The 12,264-nt window shown below is 41.3% G+C and overlaps 1 protein-coding gene across 1 annotated transcript; it reads left to right on the top strand.

Annotated features, from left to right (window-relative positions):
- The first annotated feature begins 1,612 nt into the window (after window positions 1–1,612).
- LOC110485996 lies at window positions 1,613–10,211 on the top strand. The gene is made up of 7 exons (XM_021557270.2): window positions 1,613–2,545; window positions 5,390–5,480; window positions 8,153–8,631; window positions 8,872–9,246; window positions 9,419–9,479; window positions 9,598–9,639; window positions 9,854–10,211. Exons 3-7 carry the CDS (start codon window positions 8,451–8,453, stop codon window positions 9,918–9,920), a joined length of 726 nt encoding a protein of 241 aa, XP_021412945.1. The 5' UTR covers window positions 1,613–2,545; window positions 5,390–5,480; window positions 8,153–8,450; the 3' UTR covers window positions 9,921–10,211.
- The last annotated feature ends 2,053 nt before the right edge of the window (window positions 10,212–12,264 follow it).

Here is a 12,264-nt window from a genome sequence, read left to right as displayed (position 1 = left end):
CCCTGGGTAGGGACAGAATGTCCTGTAAGGAACACAGTATTCCAGACGGTCTGACGATAGCTCCATTAGTTTCTAACAAGGAACAGAAAGTCCTTGTTCTAATTCTTGACTAAAACTACACACATTATATTCAGTGTTATGATTATAATAAGATTCATACATTCATACAGTGACAGGGTAGTATTCTGTTTAGTTATAGTTCTAAGCTAAATGTATACATAATTCAGTCATTATTCATAAACATCCCATAACACATACCTAAGAAAAATATAGCCTGTGCACTGATTCAAATATCTTGTGGTTCCTCTAATCACAATTTTGTCATTTTGAAAACATGATTAACAAAGAAATCTGTACACGTTGCATAACTTGATTCTTCATCCATTGATAACTGACTGGGAGCAGAAATCAGCCCAATATTAGCCAAATAATGGTAATTCTGCACAAAACCCCTGATTTAGACAGGCCCACTGGGCTAAAGATGGACCAGCTCTCATTTGCCAGAATTCCACTATGGCCATTCTGCCTCTGATTACTTATAAATCCCACTGACTACAGCACAGCCTCCAAAGAAACACGCTGAAGAAAGCCACTGAGTGCTGGAGCTGGGGTGCTGGAGAATGGGAGCAACTGTAATGATATGACAACAATGACAGTCAACCCAGCAAACCAAAACTGGTTCTGTGAATGTTTCCAGAACATTCATTAGGTTGCCCCAAAAGTTATAATAACACAAAACGGTCCAGTTGTGCTGATGATTATACAATGTTTGTATAAAACATTTGCCTGATGTTAAAAGAACGTTCCCAGAACACAGTTTCTTATTACATTACCTGGAAACCCAATAAGAACATTAGTGGAATGTTCTGTGGTGCTTTTTACAGATGTTGTGCACAACATTTGAGTGAATGTTAGAACATTCTAAGGATGTTTCATTTTTTTTAATTCTGAAAAAATCCAAAACAACATTTCAAAGTTTTTGGGATATTATCATCCGAATGTTAGATAAAACCCTAAGTTAATGGGAATGTTATTTAATGTCCTGGGAATGTTCCTGGTTTTCTGTTTGTTCTGAACACTCCATAGCCTTAAGGCAGGAAACACACCATTACAAACGTTGGCCATGCAAAACAGGGTTAAAACTATCATGTTGACCTAATGGACTGTCAGTCCTTGCATCCCTTAGCACTACAGAAAATCAAGTGGCAGGGCTGATGTTTTGTTCTTTTTAAAATTAAGCAGTAGTCCTTTTTTCCCCCTTCCAATGACGGCCTGTAATATATTCGTTGTGGGGTTTATTTTCAAGCCATTTGACAATACATCTATAAACAATGAGGTATGTGAGTGTTTGTTGACAACTCCTTTAACGATTTGCTCAGGTTTCATTATTGTATTTGTCTACAACAGTAAAGTTATTTCATCAGCTGGAACCCTGGGAGGTATTTAAAGCCGCAATATGACGTTGTTTAATGTTATTGTTTCAGTGTACATTTCCGCTGTGCCCATGGTGCAGACGACCGCATTATAACCTCAATATAGGATACTATATCCTTGGTTCACAGCATTTCACACTGCTCTGAACAGATCACCCAGATACAACATGAAGCTGGAGCTGCTGGTGTAATTAGCCGTAGCAGCCTTGGTGGTCCCCAGGCTGTCTGAGGAGCGGCAACTCTCCCAATGTGTGCTGAAGACCAAACTGGAGGAAGCAGCCCTCAAAGTCAGGCAAAGAAAATACATGAAAAGGGCATCAATGGATGACACAATTTTTTTGTAATGAAGTTTGTTGATTGAAGTTACCCCGAAGATCACTTCAAATATCAAGACCTGTCTTTGATGTCCATTACTACCTATTAATGTAGCATTGCTTTAAACCTTCAAATATCTAATGGTCTTGGTCTTACTTTCTATGTTTCCTTTCTGTTCATAACATGACATGGTTGTTCCAGTTATCTTACAGTATTCTGCGACATAACCCTGTGGTGAAAGACAAGGTCCCTTCGACGAATAGGCATCCTGGCCATGAGGGCCAGATACCCACAGTTTAGCTGGAGGCCACAAGATACCATTCAAAGGACCCGAAAACAAGGAAGAAGATGGTAGCCATGAGTCAGAAAGAGACAACGGATCTGAGAGAAGTCAAGCCAACCTCTCACAGAGAGGTAGATGCCAACGACGAGAGATGCAGACGAGACAGAGGGAAAACACAACGAGCTCAGAGTGAAACCTTCAGTGAAATGCAGACGTCCATTGTTCAGGAGGCCGTTCAATGACTGGCCAAAGAGAGACGCAAAGTCGAAGGAAAGTGACGATGAGAGCAATAGCAACGAAGAAAGACGGAGAGCGAAAGCGGCGAAACTCAGATCGCAAAGGAAAGTCGGAAGTCGGAATGCAGATGTCGATAAGCCAGAAAGTGAATGTTATGAGGAAGACGCAAGCGACGACTAGTCAGAAGGAGGAGGGGGAAAAGAGAGCCATCCACAACCCGGGGAGAAAACACAACTAACTACAAATGGCCAAACCCATGAGTCTCTATGTTCGGGCGGTAGGTAGTCTAGCACTTGGGAGCGTTGGTGCCAGTAACCAAAAAGTCGCTGGTTTGAATCTCGACTAGGTGAAAAATCTGGCGATGTGGCCTTGAACAAGGCACTAACCTTAATTGCTATTGTAAGTCCTTATGGATAAGAGCATCTGCTAATTGACTACAATGTAAATATGGTCTGCAGGGCGATCAGATTGCCTGTGCTTTGATTACTCGATCTCTCAATCTCTGCCAGACAATGTGCAGTGGTGAGCAAAATACATCCTTCTGCCATAAACCTATTTAGCATAATGTTAACATATAATGTATGATTGGTTATTCATATATTCTACATTGAGATGAGTGTTCGTGGACTTGGCTAATTGAACAGAACCAAAGCTGCAGACCATACTATTTACCAAGAGAGTTTTCATCTGTATTTTTTTGTAAATGTCTATCTACCACCACAAACCGATGCTGGCACTAAGACCGCACCGATGTGAGTAAGACCTTTAAACAGGTTAACATTCGCAAGCCTGCGGAGCCAGACGGAATACCAGGACGAGTACTCAGAGCATGCGCTGACCAGCTGGCTAGTGTCTTTACCAAGGTCATTATAGTAAACTTAAACTAAAATTGGAAAAAACGATTTAGTAAACTGGAATAAAATAATTAAGAAAAACATTTGTAAAACTATACTGAAACTACCATATTTGACTGCAAAACGAAATAAAATAAAAAAAACATAATATTATGATGTTCAGTTGTATTTTGTTTTGGGGGGTTTTCAAATGGGCTTTTCAAGCTTTTTTTTAATGGGTTTTTTCAAGCTTCTGATTCTGGCTGGTAAATGCTGCCAGTAGATAGCAATGTTTCAAATAGGCCTAGCTTGTGCATCACTATCACTAGCTATCACCAGAGTGGAAGAGGCGAAGCGAGAGGATTAACTCGGCCCAAAATCTGTCCCTGCGAGATAAACAGATTATTTTGCAGGAAAGTCTATGAGAGAGTATCAAATTACGTGAGGGTTATTTGATCAAATAGAGTAATGTTTAGGTTGTTACAAATGTACTGATATAAGTGGACGCATGTGGCATTCGGCAACTTTCAGAAAAACGACTTGTACCTGTTCACACGCGTTTCTGCCGTCTCATTGCTTAGAATGGTCCCACCTGATCTTGTCTCCTCCCATCTGCTTTCCATCTTTGAGGACATGTATTTTCATTGTCAGAATGGTTTCTTGAAATCTTGTCAATATAATAAATAATCTTTGCTATCACTAGCTAACAACAGGGAATAATTCTGAAGCAGAGACAGTAGAGAAAGCAAGACACCCCCTCATTTTTTTCTGATTGGGGCGGGGCCACTCTGGTGTGCTTATTGCCCCTGCCCCGCTGAACAGGAGTCCCAGAGGGAAACAACTCACTGGCAATTTTTTTGTTGGTCGAGGCGGGGGCAATAAGCAGACAATGGTTGCGTTCCCCTGGTCAGAAGTTGCATGCATTAACCAATGGTTGCGTGCCACATCATTGACTGTGTCATCGACTGACAGATTGCTATAACATATGATGTGATTATATGATACTTAAATACCTGTCCAGACTTTGTAAGATTCATCAGGCGTCAGCAATGTCTGAACAGAGGAACGCGCCCCAAGTCACAAATAGGGCGCCTCCCATACAGTGGGGCAAAAAAGTATTTAGTCAGCCACCAATTGTGCAAGTTCTCCCACTTAAAAAGATGAGAGAGGCCTGTAATTTTCATCATAGGTACACTTCAACTATGACAGACAAAATGAGAAAAAAAATCCAGAAAATCACATTGTAGGATTTTTTATGAATTTATTTGCAAATTATGGTGGAAAATAAGTATTTGGTCAATAACAAAAGTTTATCTCAATAATTTGTTCAAGTTCCTCTGTGTCCACATCACTAAGGAATTAACATGGTCCACAAACACCCACACAGTTCTGAAGATGGCACGACAGCGCCTCTTCTCCCTCAGGAGGCTGAAAAGATTTTGGCATGGGCCCTCAGACCCTCAAAAAGTTTTACAGATGCACCATTGAGAGCATTTTGACTGGTTGCATCACTGCTTGGTACGGCAACTGCAAGGCACAAACGCTACAGAGGGTGGTGGCCAAGCTTCCTGCCTCCAGGACCCCTATACCAGGCGGTGTCAGAGGAAGTCCTAAAGAATTGTAAGACTCCAGCCACCCAAGCCATAGATTGTTCTCTGTAACCTTGGTACCAGTGCACCAAGTCTGGAACCAACAGGACCCTGAACAGCCATAAGACTGCTAAACAATACTACTAAATGGCTAATCAAAAGGCATCCAGGACCTGCATTGTTGCACTAACTCTCTTGCACACACTCACACTGACACCCCAGCATATTGGCAACACACACACACACCACACCACACACACCACACACACCACATCTCACACACACACACACACACACACACACACACACACACACACACACACACACACACACACACACACACACACACACACACACACACACACACATGCTGCTGCTACTGTCCATTATCTAGCCTTTTGCCTAGTCACTTTATCCCAACCTATATGTACATAGCTGCCTCAATAACCTTGTACCCCTGCACATTGACTCGGTACTGGTACTCTCTGTATATAGCTTTGTTATTTTTACTCATTATTGTTATTCACTGTGTATTTATTCATTTTGTCACTATGTCAGTTTTTGAAATGTATTTGATCTTTAACTCTGCATTGTTGGAAAAGTACCCGTCAGTAAGCATTTCACAGTTAGTCTACACCTGTTGTTCACAAAGCATGTGAGAAATGACATGTCATTTGATTTGTTTGTCTTGCCCTCAAGCTTTACTTGATGATGAAATTAGTGATGACATCGCCTGTTTTATGAAGACTCGTGACTGGGGTGATTTGGTCCTCATATCATCTCCTTTGAGGTACCACTTTATGTTAAATGTTGCCATTTACTTGCTACATACTATCAGCAGGTCAAATTTAGTGTGATTTCACAGATGTAATTTTGAGGTGTTCGATTAGTATACAAACTCAAATGTGACGTGTCAATCAAGTTAGAAGTTGTTTTTCAATGAAGGTTTCCTCTCTATTTCTATACTACCTAGCTACTTGATCATATCAATACTAATACAAAAATATATGTTTTTTTTACGTGTGTATTACAGGAAGGCTCTGCACCTTCCAGGGAAATGGGCCAAAGCGCATTCCTCTGAGTACTTTGAGTGTAAATGAGTAACCAACATTCAACAGGGGATTTTCCACCTTCTACTTTCAGGTCCACTTAGCAAATGCAGTTGAAGTCAGAAGTTTACATACACTTAGGTTGGAGTCATTAAAACTGGTTTTTCAACCACTCCACACATTTCTTGTTAACGAAGTATAGTTTTGGCAATCTGTTAGGACATCTACTTTGTGCATGACACAAGTAATTTTTCTAACAATTGTTTACAGACAGATTGTTTTGCTTATAATTCACTGTATCACAATTCCAGTGGGTCAGAAGTTTACATACACTAAGTTGACTGTGCCTTTAAACAGCTTGGAAAATTCCAGAAAATGATGTCATGGCTTTAGAAGCTTCTGATATGCTAATTGACATCATTTGAGTCAACTGGAGGTGTACCTGTGGATGTATTTCAAGGCCTACTTTCAAACTAGGTGACTCTGCTTGACGTCATAGGAAAATCAAAAGAAATCAGCGAAGATCTCAGAAAAAAAGTTGTAGACCTCCACAAATCGGGTTCATCCTTGAGAGCAATTTCCAAATGCCTGAAGGTACCACGTTCATCTGTACAAACAATGGTACACAAGTATAAACACCATGGGGACCACACAGCCACCATATCACTCAGGAAGGAGACACGTTCGTTCTGTCTCCTAGAGATGAACGTACTTTGGTGCGAAAAGTGCAAATCAATCCCAGAACAACAGCAAAGGACCTTGTGAAGATGCTGGAGGAAACAGGTACAAAAGTGTCTATATCCACAGTAAAATGAGTCCCAAATCGACATAACCTCAAAGGCCGCTCAGCAAGGAAGAAGCTACTCCTCCAAAACCGCCATAAAAAAGCCAGACTACGGTTTGCAACTGCACATGAGGACGAAGATCGTACTTTTTGGAGAAATGTCCTCTGGTCTGATGAAATAAAAATATAACTGTTTGGCCATAATGACAATTGTTATGTTTGGAGGAAAAAGGGGGAGGCTTGCAAGCCGAAGAACACCATCCCAACCGTGAAGCATGGGGGTGGCAGCATCATGTTGTGAGGGTGCTTTGCTGCAGGAGGGACTGGTGCAATTCACAAAATAGATGGCATCATGAGGAAGGAAAATTATGTGGATATATTGAAGCAACATCTCAAGACATCAGTCAGGAAGTTAAAGTTTGGTCACAAATGTGTCTTCCAAATGGACAATGACCCCAAGCATACTTCCAAAGATGTGGCAAAATGGCTTAAGGACAACAAAGTCAAGGTATTGGAGTGGCCATCACAAAGGCCTGACCTAAATACTATAGAAACTTTGTGGGTAGAACTGAAAAAGTGTGTGCGAGCAAGAAGGCCTTACAAACCTGACTCAGTTACACCAGCTCTGTCAGGAGGAATGTCCAAAATTCACCCAACTTATTGTGGGAAGCTTGTGGAAGGCTACCCGACACGTTTGACTTGAGTTAAACAATTTAAAGGCAGTGCTACCAAATACTAATTGAGTGTATGTAAACTTCTGACCCACTGGGAATGTGAGGAAAGTAATTAAAGCTGAAATAAATCATTATCTCTACTATTATTCTGACATTTCACATTATTAAAATAAAGTGTTGATCAGGAATTGTGAAAAACTGAGTTTAAATGTATTTGGCTAAGGTGTATGTAAACTTCCGACTTCAACTGTATGTTCTGCCCATCGCCTAGATGGAGTGCTATGGAGGATGTTAGCCCCTGATGCTCGAACAAAGTTGACAAAAGGCCTCTAATAGACAACGGTCATTGCTATGCAGGATCCTTGGGACATCCCTACCATAAACCCTAACCGTAACCCCTACCCCTACCATTACCCTTACCCTAACAATAAACTTAACAATAACCATAACCTAACCCTAACCTAAACATTTAACCTTACCCACTTTACGTTTCAACTTCAATGGGTTAGCACAGACCAATAGACAATATCCTCTCCTGCAACTGCCAGGAATAAGGAAGCTGAAACCAACAGATGCCATCTTGCTGCCTTTGTTGTTCCCTAGAGCTGTACTTGTAACATGTCCTACTTTTTCCCCCATTATCTTTCGTATACCCACAGAGTTCAATTTGAATGTTAGTAGTTACGTGATTGTCCTTGTAAGCTTTCGTTGTTTATTCCAGACAAGTTATCTGTCTGCAAACACGGCATCCCTTACATGAGCAGTACACATGAAAACAATGCATAAAAACAAACCACATTCATGGGTCTCGTATTACTCTTGAGCTGGTGTCATGTGACCCCGTCAGAACATGAAAATGAAGAGACGCTGATCTTTAATTCTCAGTCGTGGTCATGAGATACCCGTGAGAATTGTTATGTGTGTCAATCTAATTCACGCCCAACTTACTTCTCAGGTGTCACACAAAGGAGGACCCTTTGTGATACCATCGAAGAGACGTTTTTTCAACACATTTTCTGGCCTGAATCGAATGGTGAAACACAACACTGGGTGGATCTTTGGTACATTTAGGTAGTCCTTTGACCCATTTCAGAGAGCCAGATGTATTGCCTTACCTTGGATTTTTTTTAAAAGGAGACAAGAACGAGTTTTAGTCAAAGGTCACTCTCAGGGGGCTAGGGCGCCAAGAGTATATCTACTGTGTAACTCTCGTCTTCCCCCTCACAATTGAGGAAAGACCAGACAGAGACAACATGAAGATGCAGATGCTGCTGGTGTTGGCTGTAGCAGTCTTGATGGTTCCCAGTCTGTCTGAGGGACGGATCCTCTCAAAATGTGAGCTGAAGAGCTTATTGGAGGAGGCGGCCTTCAAATTCAACCTGACTGAGAAAGCCAGAGAGAATTATCTGACAAACAAGGACTTTGTGGCAAAAAGTAAGTTGCATAACATAACTCAATGATTTTTTTCATTCAACAATCTGAACAATTTCTTAAATGCTATGGGCTGGTTTCAAGGAACACGGATTAAGCCTAGTCCTGGACTAAGAAACATTTCTCGAGATTCTTAATTGAAATGGCTTCTTATTCCAAGACTAGGCTAAATCTGTGTATGGGGAAATCGGCCCCTAGGAGTCCGATTGTAAAGTAACTCTCAATTGTCATTGCCTCTTCCAGTCGTCTGCCACGTAGAGAAGGCCACAGGTTTCAACACCAGTTTTGTGTCTCCTTGGAGGGATGATGATGGCCCTGATGGCAGCCCTACCCACCCTGCTAAGGATGATAACCGTCCGACCCGTCCTACCCACCCTCAGCACCCTCCTAGGAGGGGTAAGAGACACGCTGGGGATTCTCACGGGGATTCATCCAGTGCTGAAAGTCATCAGTTCAGCTCATCAAAAGAGGACTCCAGAAAAGAAGACTCCAGCGAAGAGGAGACCAGCGAAGAAGAGACCATGTGGACCCTCTACGGCTTGTTTCAGCTGAGCGACCGTGTGATCTGTGCCAACGGCTCCACTCCGTCTCTGAACCTTTGCCAGATGAACTGCAGTGGTGAGTTCAATAAATTTGACCTATCAAAACTAAATATGACAAATAACACAACAAGATCATTAATAGAGTAGTTGGATGTTAGATTTGATCTTGAGTTTGGTTTTTATTAAAATGGCTTGTTCGAGAGTCAGTGGTGTATCCCTGTTGCGCCTTTTTTTTTCTCTCTCTCAAGATTTGATCGACGACGACGTCAGTGACGACTTGGACTGTGTGGAGACAATCAAACAGACAGTGTAAGTGTTTGGTTTTGAGGTTGATGCTTTTTCTCCATTTTCTTATTGTGTTAATATACCGTGTGCAAGTGCAGCAATTCTTACTAACTTTTGGATTGTCCTTTTTTCGTTTAAACAGGGAAAGTGGGCCCAGGGATCATAAAATGGCTTTAATGAGAATGTAAGTTATGCAAATGCAAAATGTGTGTTTTCAATTTTAAAAAGAAATCTATTCTATTTCCGTCATGTTGAGTTGAAATGGTATGATATTAGAATGTCACTTTAGGTTGTCCTTGTGTGATTTTTTTTGCGAGCACCTCTAGGGGTGTAACTGAACATGGAAATGGAAACGCTTTCCGATGTAATCATTAATATTGTTTTAATGATCCTTATAGGTTTAAGCTGCTCTTCCAGAAGGAATGTGTCATGACGGTTGCCTCTAGCTACTTCTCCGAGTGTTGAATGAGAAGCCATGTCAGATGACGACCCCCCCAAAGTGTCTTTTCGCACACTAATCGTTCACTCTTTAAGCAATACATTGAGTTACATAGGGTGAATTTACACAGGCAGCCCAACTCTAAGCTTTTGCCCAATTATTAACCAATTGCAAAAAATGACCAATGCCAAAAGATCATAATTGAGCTTCCTGTGTAAATGTAGCCATGGTGTGTAACAATTAGTTCTCATCAGCCTCATTTTCACAAAGTACACCAAAATAGAATGTATGTAGAAAGAATAAAGTTTAACAGTATATTTCTTTGGTTTGTTTAATTCTCATTTGTTGTTGTTGTTGATGTGAACACCTGCACCAACTTTTAAATGCAATTGGGATAAATATATAACAGGTTAAAGCAAGGCATACCTTGGATGTAACACTGGGATAAACTGAACAGGAAGAGGGTTTACTCCGCCCAAAATCTGTTCACAAAATTTGATCAACAAAATTTGCTACATGAGACTTACAGTGGATATCATAAGTATTCACCAACCATAGATTTTTTTAAAATTGTGTTGCATTACAAAGTGGGATTGAAATGGATTTAATAGTGATTTTTTTGTCATTGATCTAAAAATAAAAAAAAGACTCCCTACTTGTCAAAGTGAAAAGAAAATTATACAGTTTACAAATGAACTATTCACCCCCTTTGTTTAGGAAAGACTAAATTAGTTCAGGAGTACAATTTGGCTTAACGAATCACATAACAATTTACATCAACTCACTACCCGTTCCTCTGTCCCTCATACATACAACATCTGTAAGGTCCCTAAGTCAAGTATTGAATTTCAAGCACAGATTAAACTACAAAGACCAGGGAGATTTTCGAAAGCCTCATTAATATTGGTAGATGGGTAACAATAACAATTCAGATATTGAAGATCTCTTTAAGCATGGTCAAGTTAATCATTATTTTGTGGATGATGTATTAAACCACCCAGATACAACAAAGATACAATCTTCCTTCTGAACTGAGCTACAAGACAGGAAGGAAACTGCTCAGGGATGTTACCATGAGACCATTGGTGATTTTAAAACAGCTACAGAGTTCAATGGCTGTGATGGGAAAAAACAGAGGGTCGATCAACAACATTGTAGTGACTCCACAATAATGACCTAATTCAAATCCCAATCAAAGTTTATTTGTCACGTGCGCCAAATACAACAAGTGTAGTAGACCTTACAGTGAAATGTTTACTTACAGGCTCTAATCAATAGTGCAAAAAAGGTGTTAGGTGAACAATAGGTAAGTAAAAAAATAAAACAATAGTAAAAAGACAGGCTATATACAGTAGCGAGGCTATAAAAGTAGCGAGGTTACATACAGACACCGGTTAGTCAGGCTGATTGAGGTAGTATGTACATGTAGATATGGTTAAAGTGACTATGCATTTATGATGAACAGAGTAGCAGTAGCGTAAAAGAGGGGTTGGCGGGTGGTGGGACACAATGCAGATAGTCCGGTTAGCCAATGTGCGGGAGCACTGGTTGGTCGGCCCAATTGAGGTAGTATGTACATGAATGTATAGTTAAAGTGACTATGCATATATGATAAACCGAGAGTAGCAGCAGCATAAAAATAGTGTTGGGGAGGGGCACACAATCCAAATAGTCCGGGCAGCCATTTGATTACCTGTTCAGGAGTCTTATGTCTTGGGGGTAAAAACTGTTGAGAAGCCTTTTTGTCCTAGACTTGGCACTCCGGTACCGCTTGCCATGCGGTAGTAGAGAGAACACTCTATGACTGGGGTGGCTGGGGTCAGCCCCTGTGATGTACTGGGCCGTACACACTACCCTCTGTAGTGCCTTGTGGTCAGAAGCCGAGCAATTGCCGTAACAGGCAGTGATGCAACCAGGATGCTCTCGATGTTGCAGCTGTAGAACCTTTTGAGGATCTCAGGACCCATGCCAAATCTTTTTAGTTTCCTGAGGAGGAATAGGCTTTGTCGTGCCCTCTTCACGACTATCTTAGTGTGTTTGGACCATTCTAGTCTGTTGTTGATGTGGACACCAAGGAACTTGAAGCTCTCAACCTGCTCCACTACAGCCCCGTCGATGAGAATGGGGGCGTGCTCGGTCCTCCTTTTCCTGTAGTCCACAATCATTTTCTTAGTCTTGGCTATGTTGAGGGATAGGTTGTTATTCTGGCACCACACGGACTCCTCCCTGTAGGCTGTTTCGTCATTGTCTGTGATCAGGCCTACCACTGTTGTGTCGTCTGCAAACTTAATGATGGTGTTGGAGTTGTGCCTGGCCATGCAGTCGTGGGTGAACAGGGAGTACAGGAGGGGACTGAGCACGCACCCCTGT

This window comes from Oncorhynchus mykiss, chromosome 13 (genome assembly GCF_013265735.2).
Source record: "Oncorhynchus mykiss isolate Arlee chromosome 13, USDA_OmykA_1.1, whole genome shotgun sequence".
Taxonomy (NCBI): Eukaryota; Metazoa; Chordata; class Actinopteri; order Salmoniformes; family Salmonidae; genus Oncorhynchus; species Oncorhynchus mykiss.
This window is presented reverse-complemented; position numbering and strand designations above follow the sequence as displayed.

Excerpts from the sequence above, each read along its gene's own strand:
- LOC110485996 (XM_021557270.2), top strand. The coding sequence starts at position 8,451 with ATGAAGATGCAGATGCTGCTGGTGTTGGCTGTAGCAGTCTTGATGGTT. Across the intron at positions 8,632-8,871 it reads CAAGGACTTTGTGGCAAAAA|TCGTCTGCCACGTAGAGAAG; the intron begins GTAAGTTGCATA and ends TGCCTCTTCCAG. Across the intron at positions 9,480-9,597 it reads GAGACAATCAAACAGACAGT|GGAAAGTGGGCCCAGGGATC; the intron begins GTAAGTGTTTGG and ends TCGTTTAAACAG.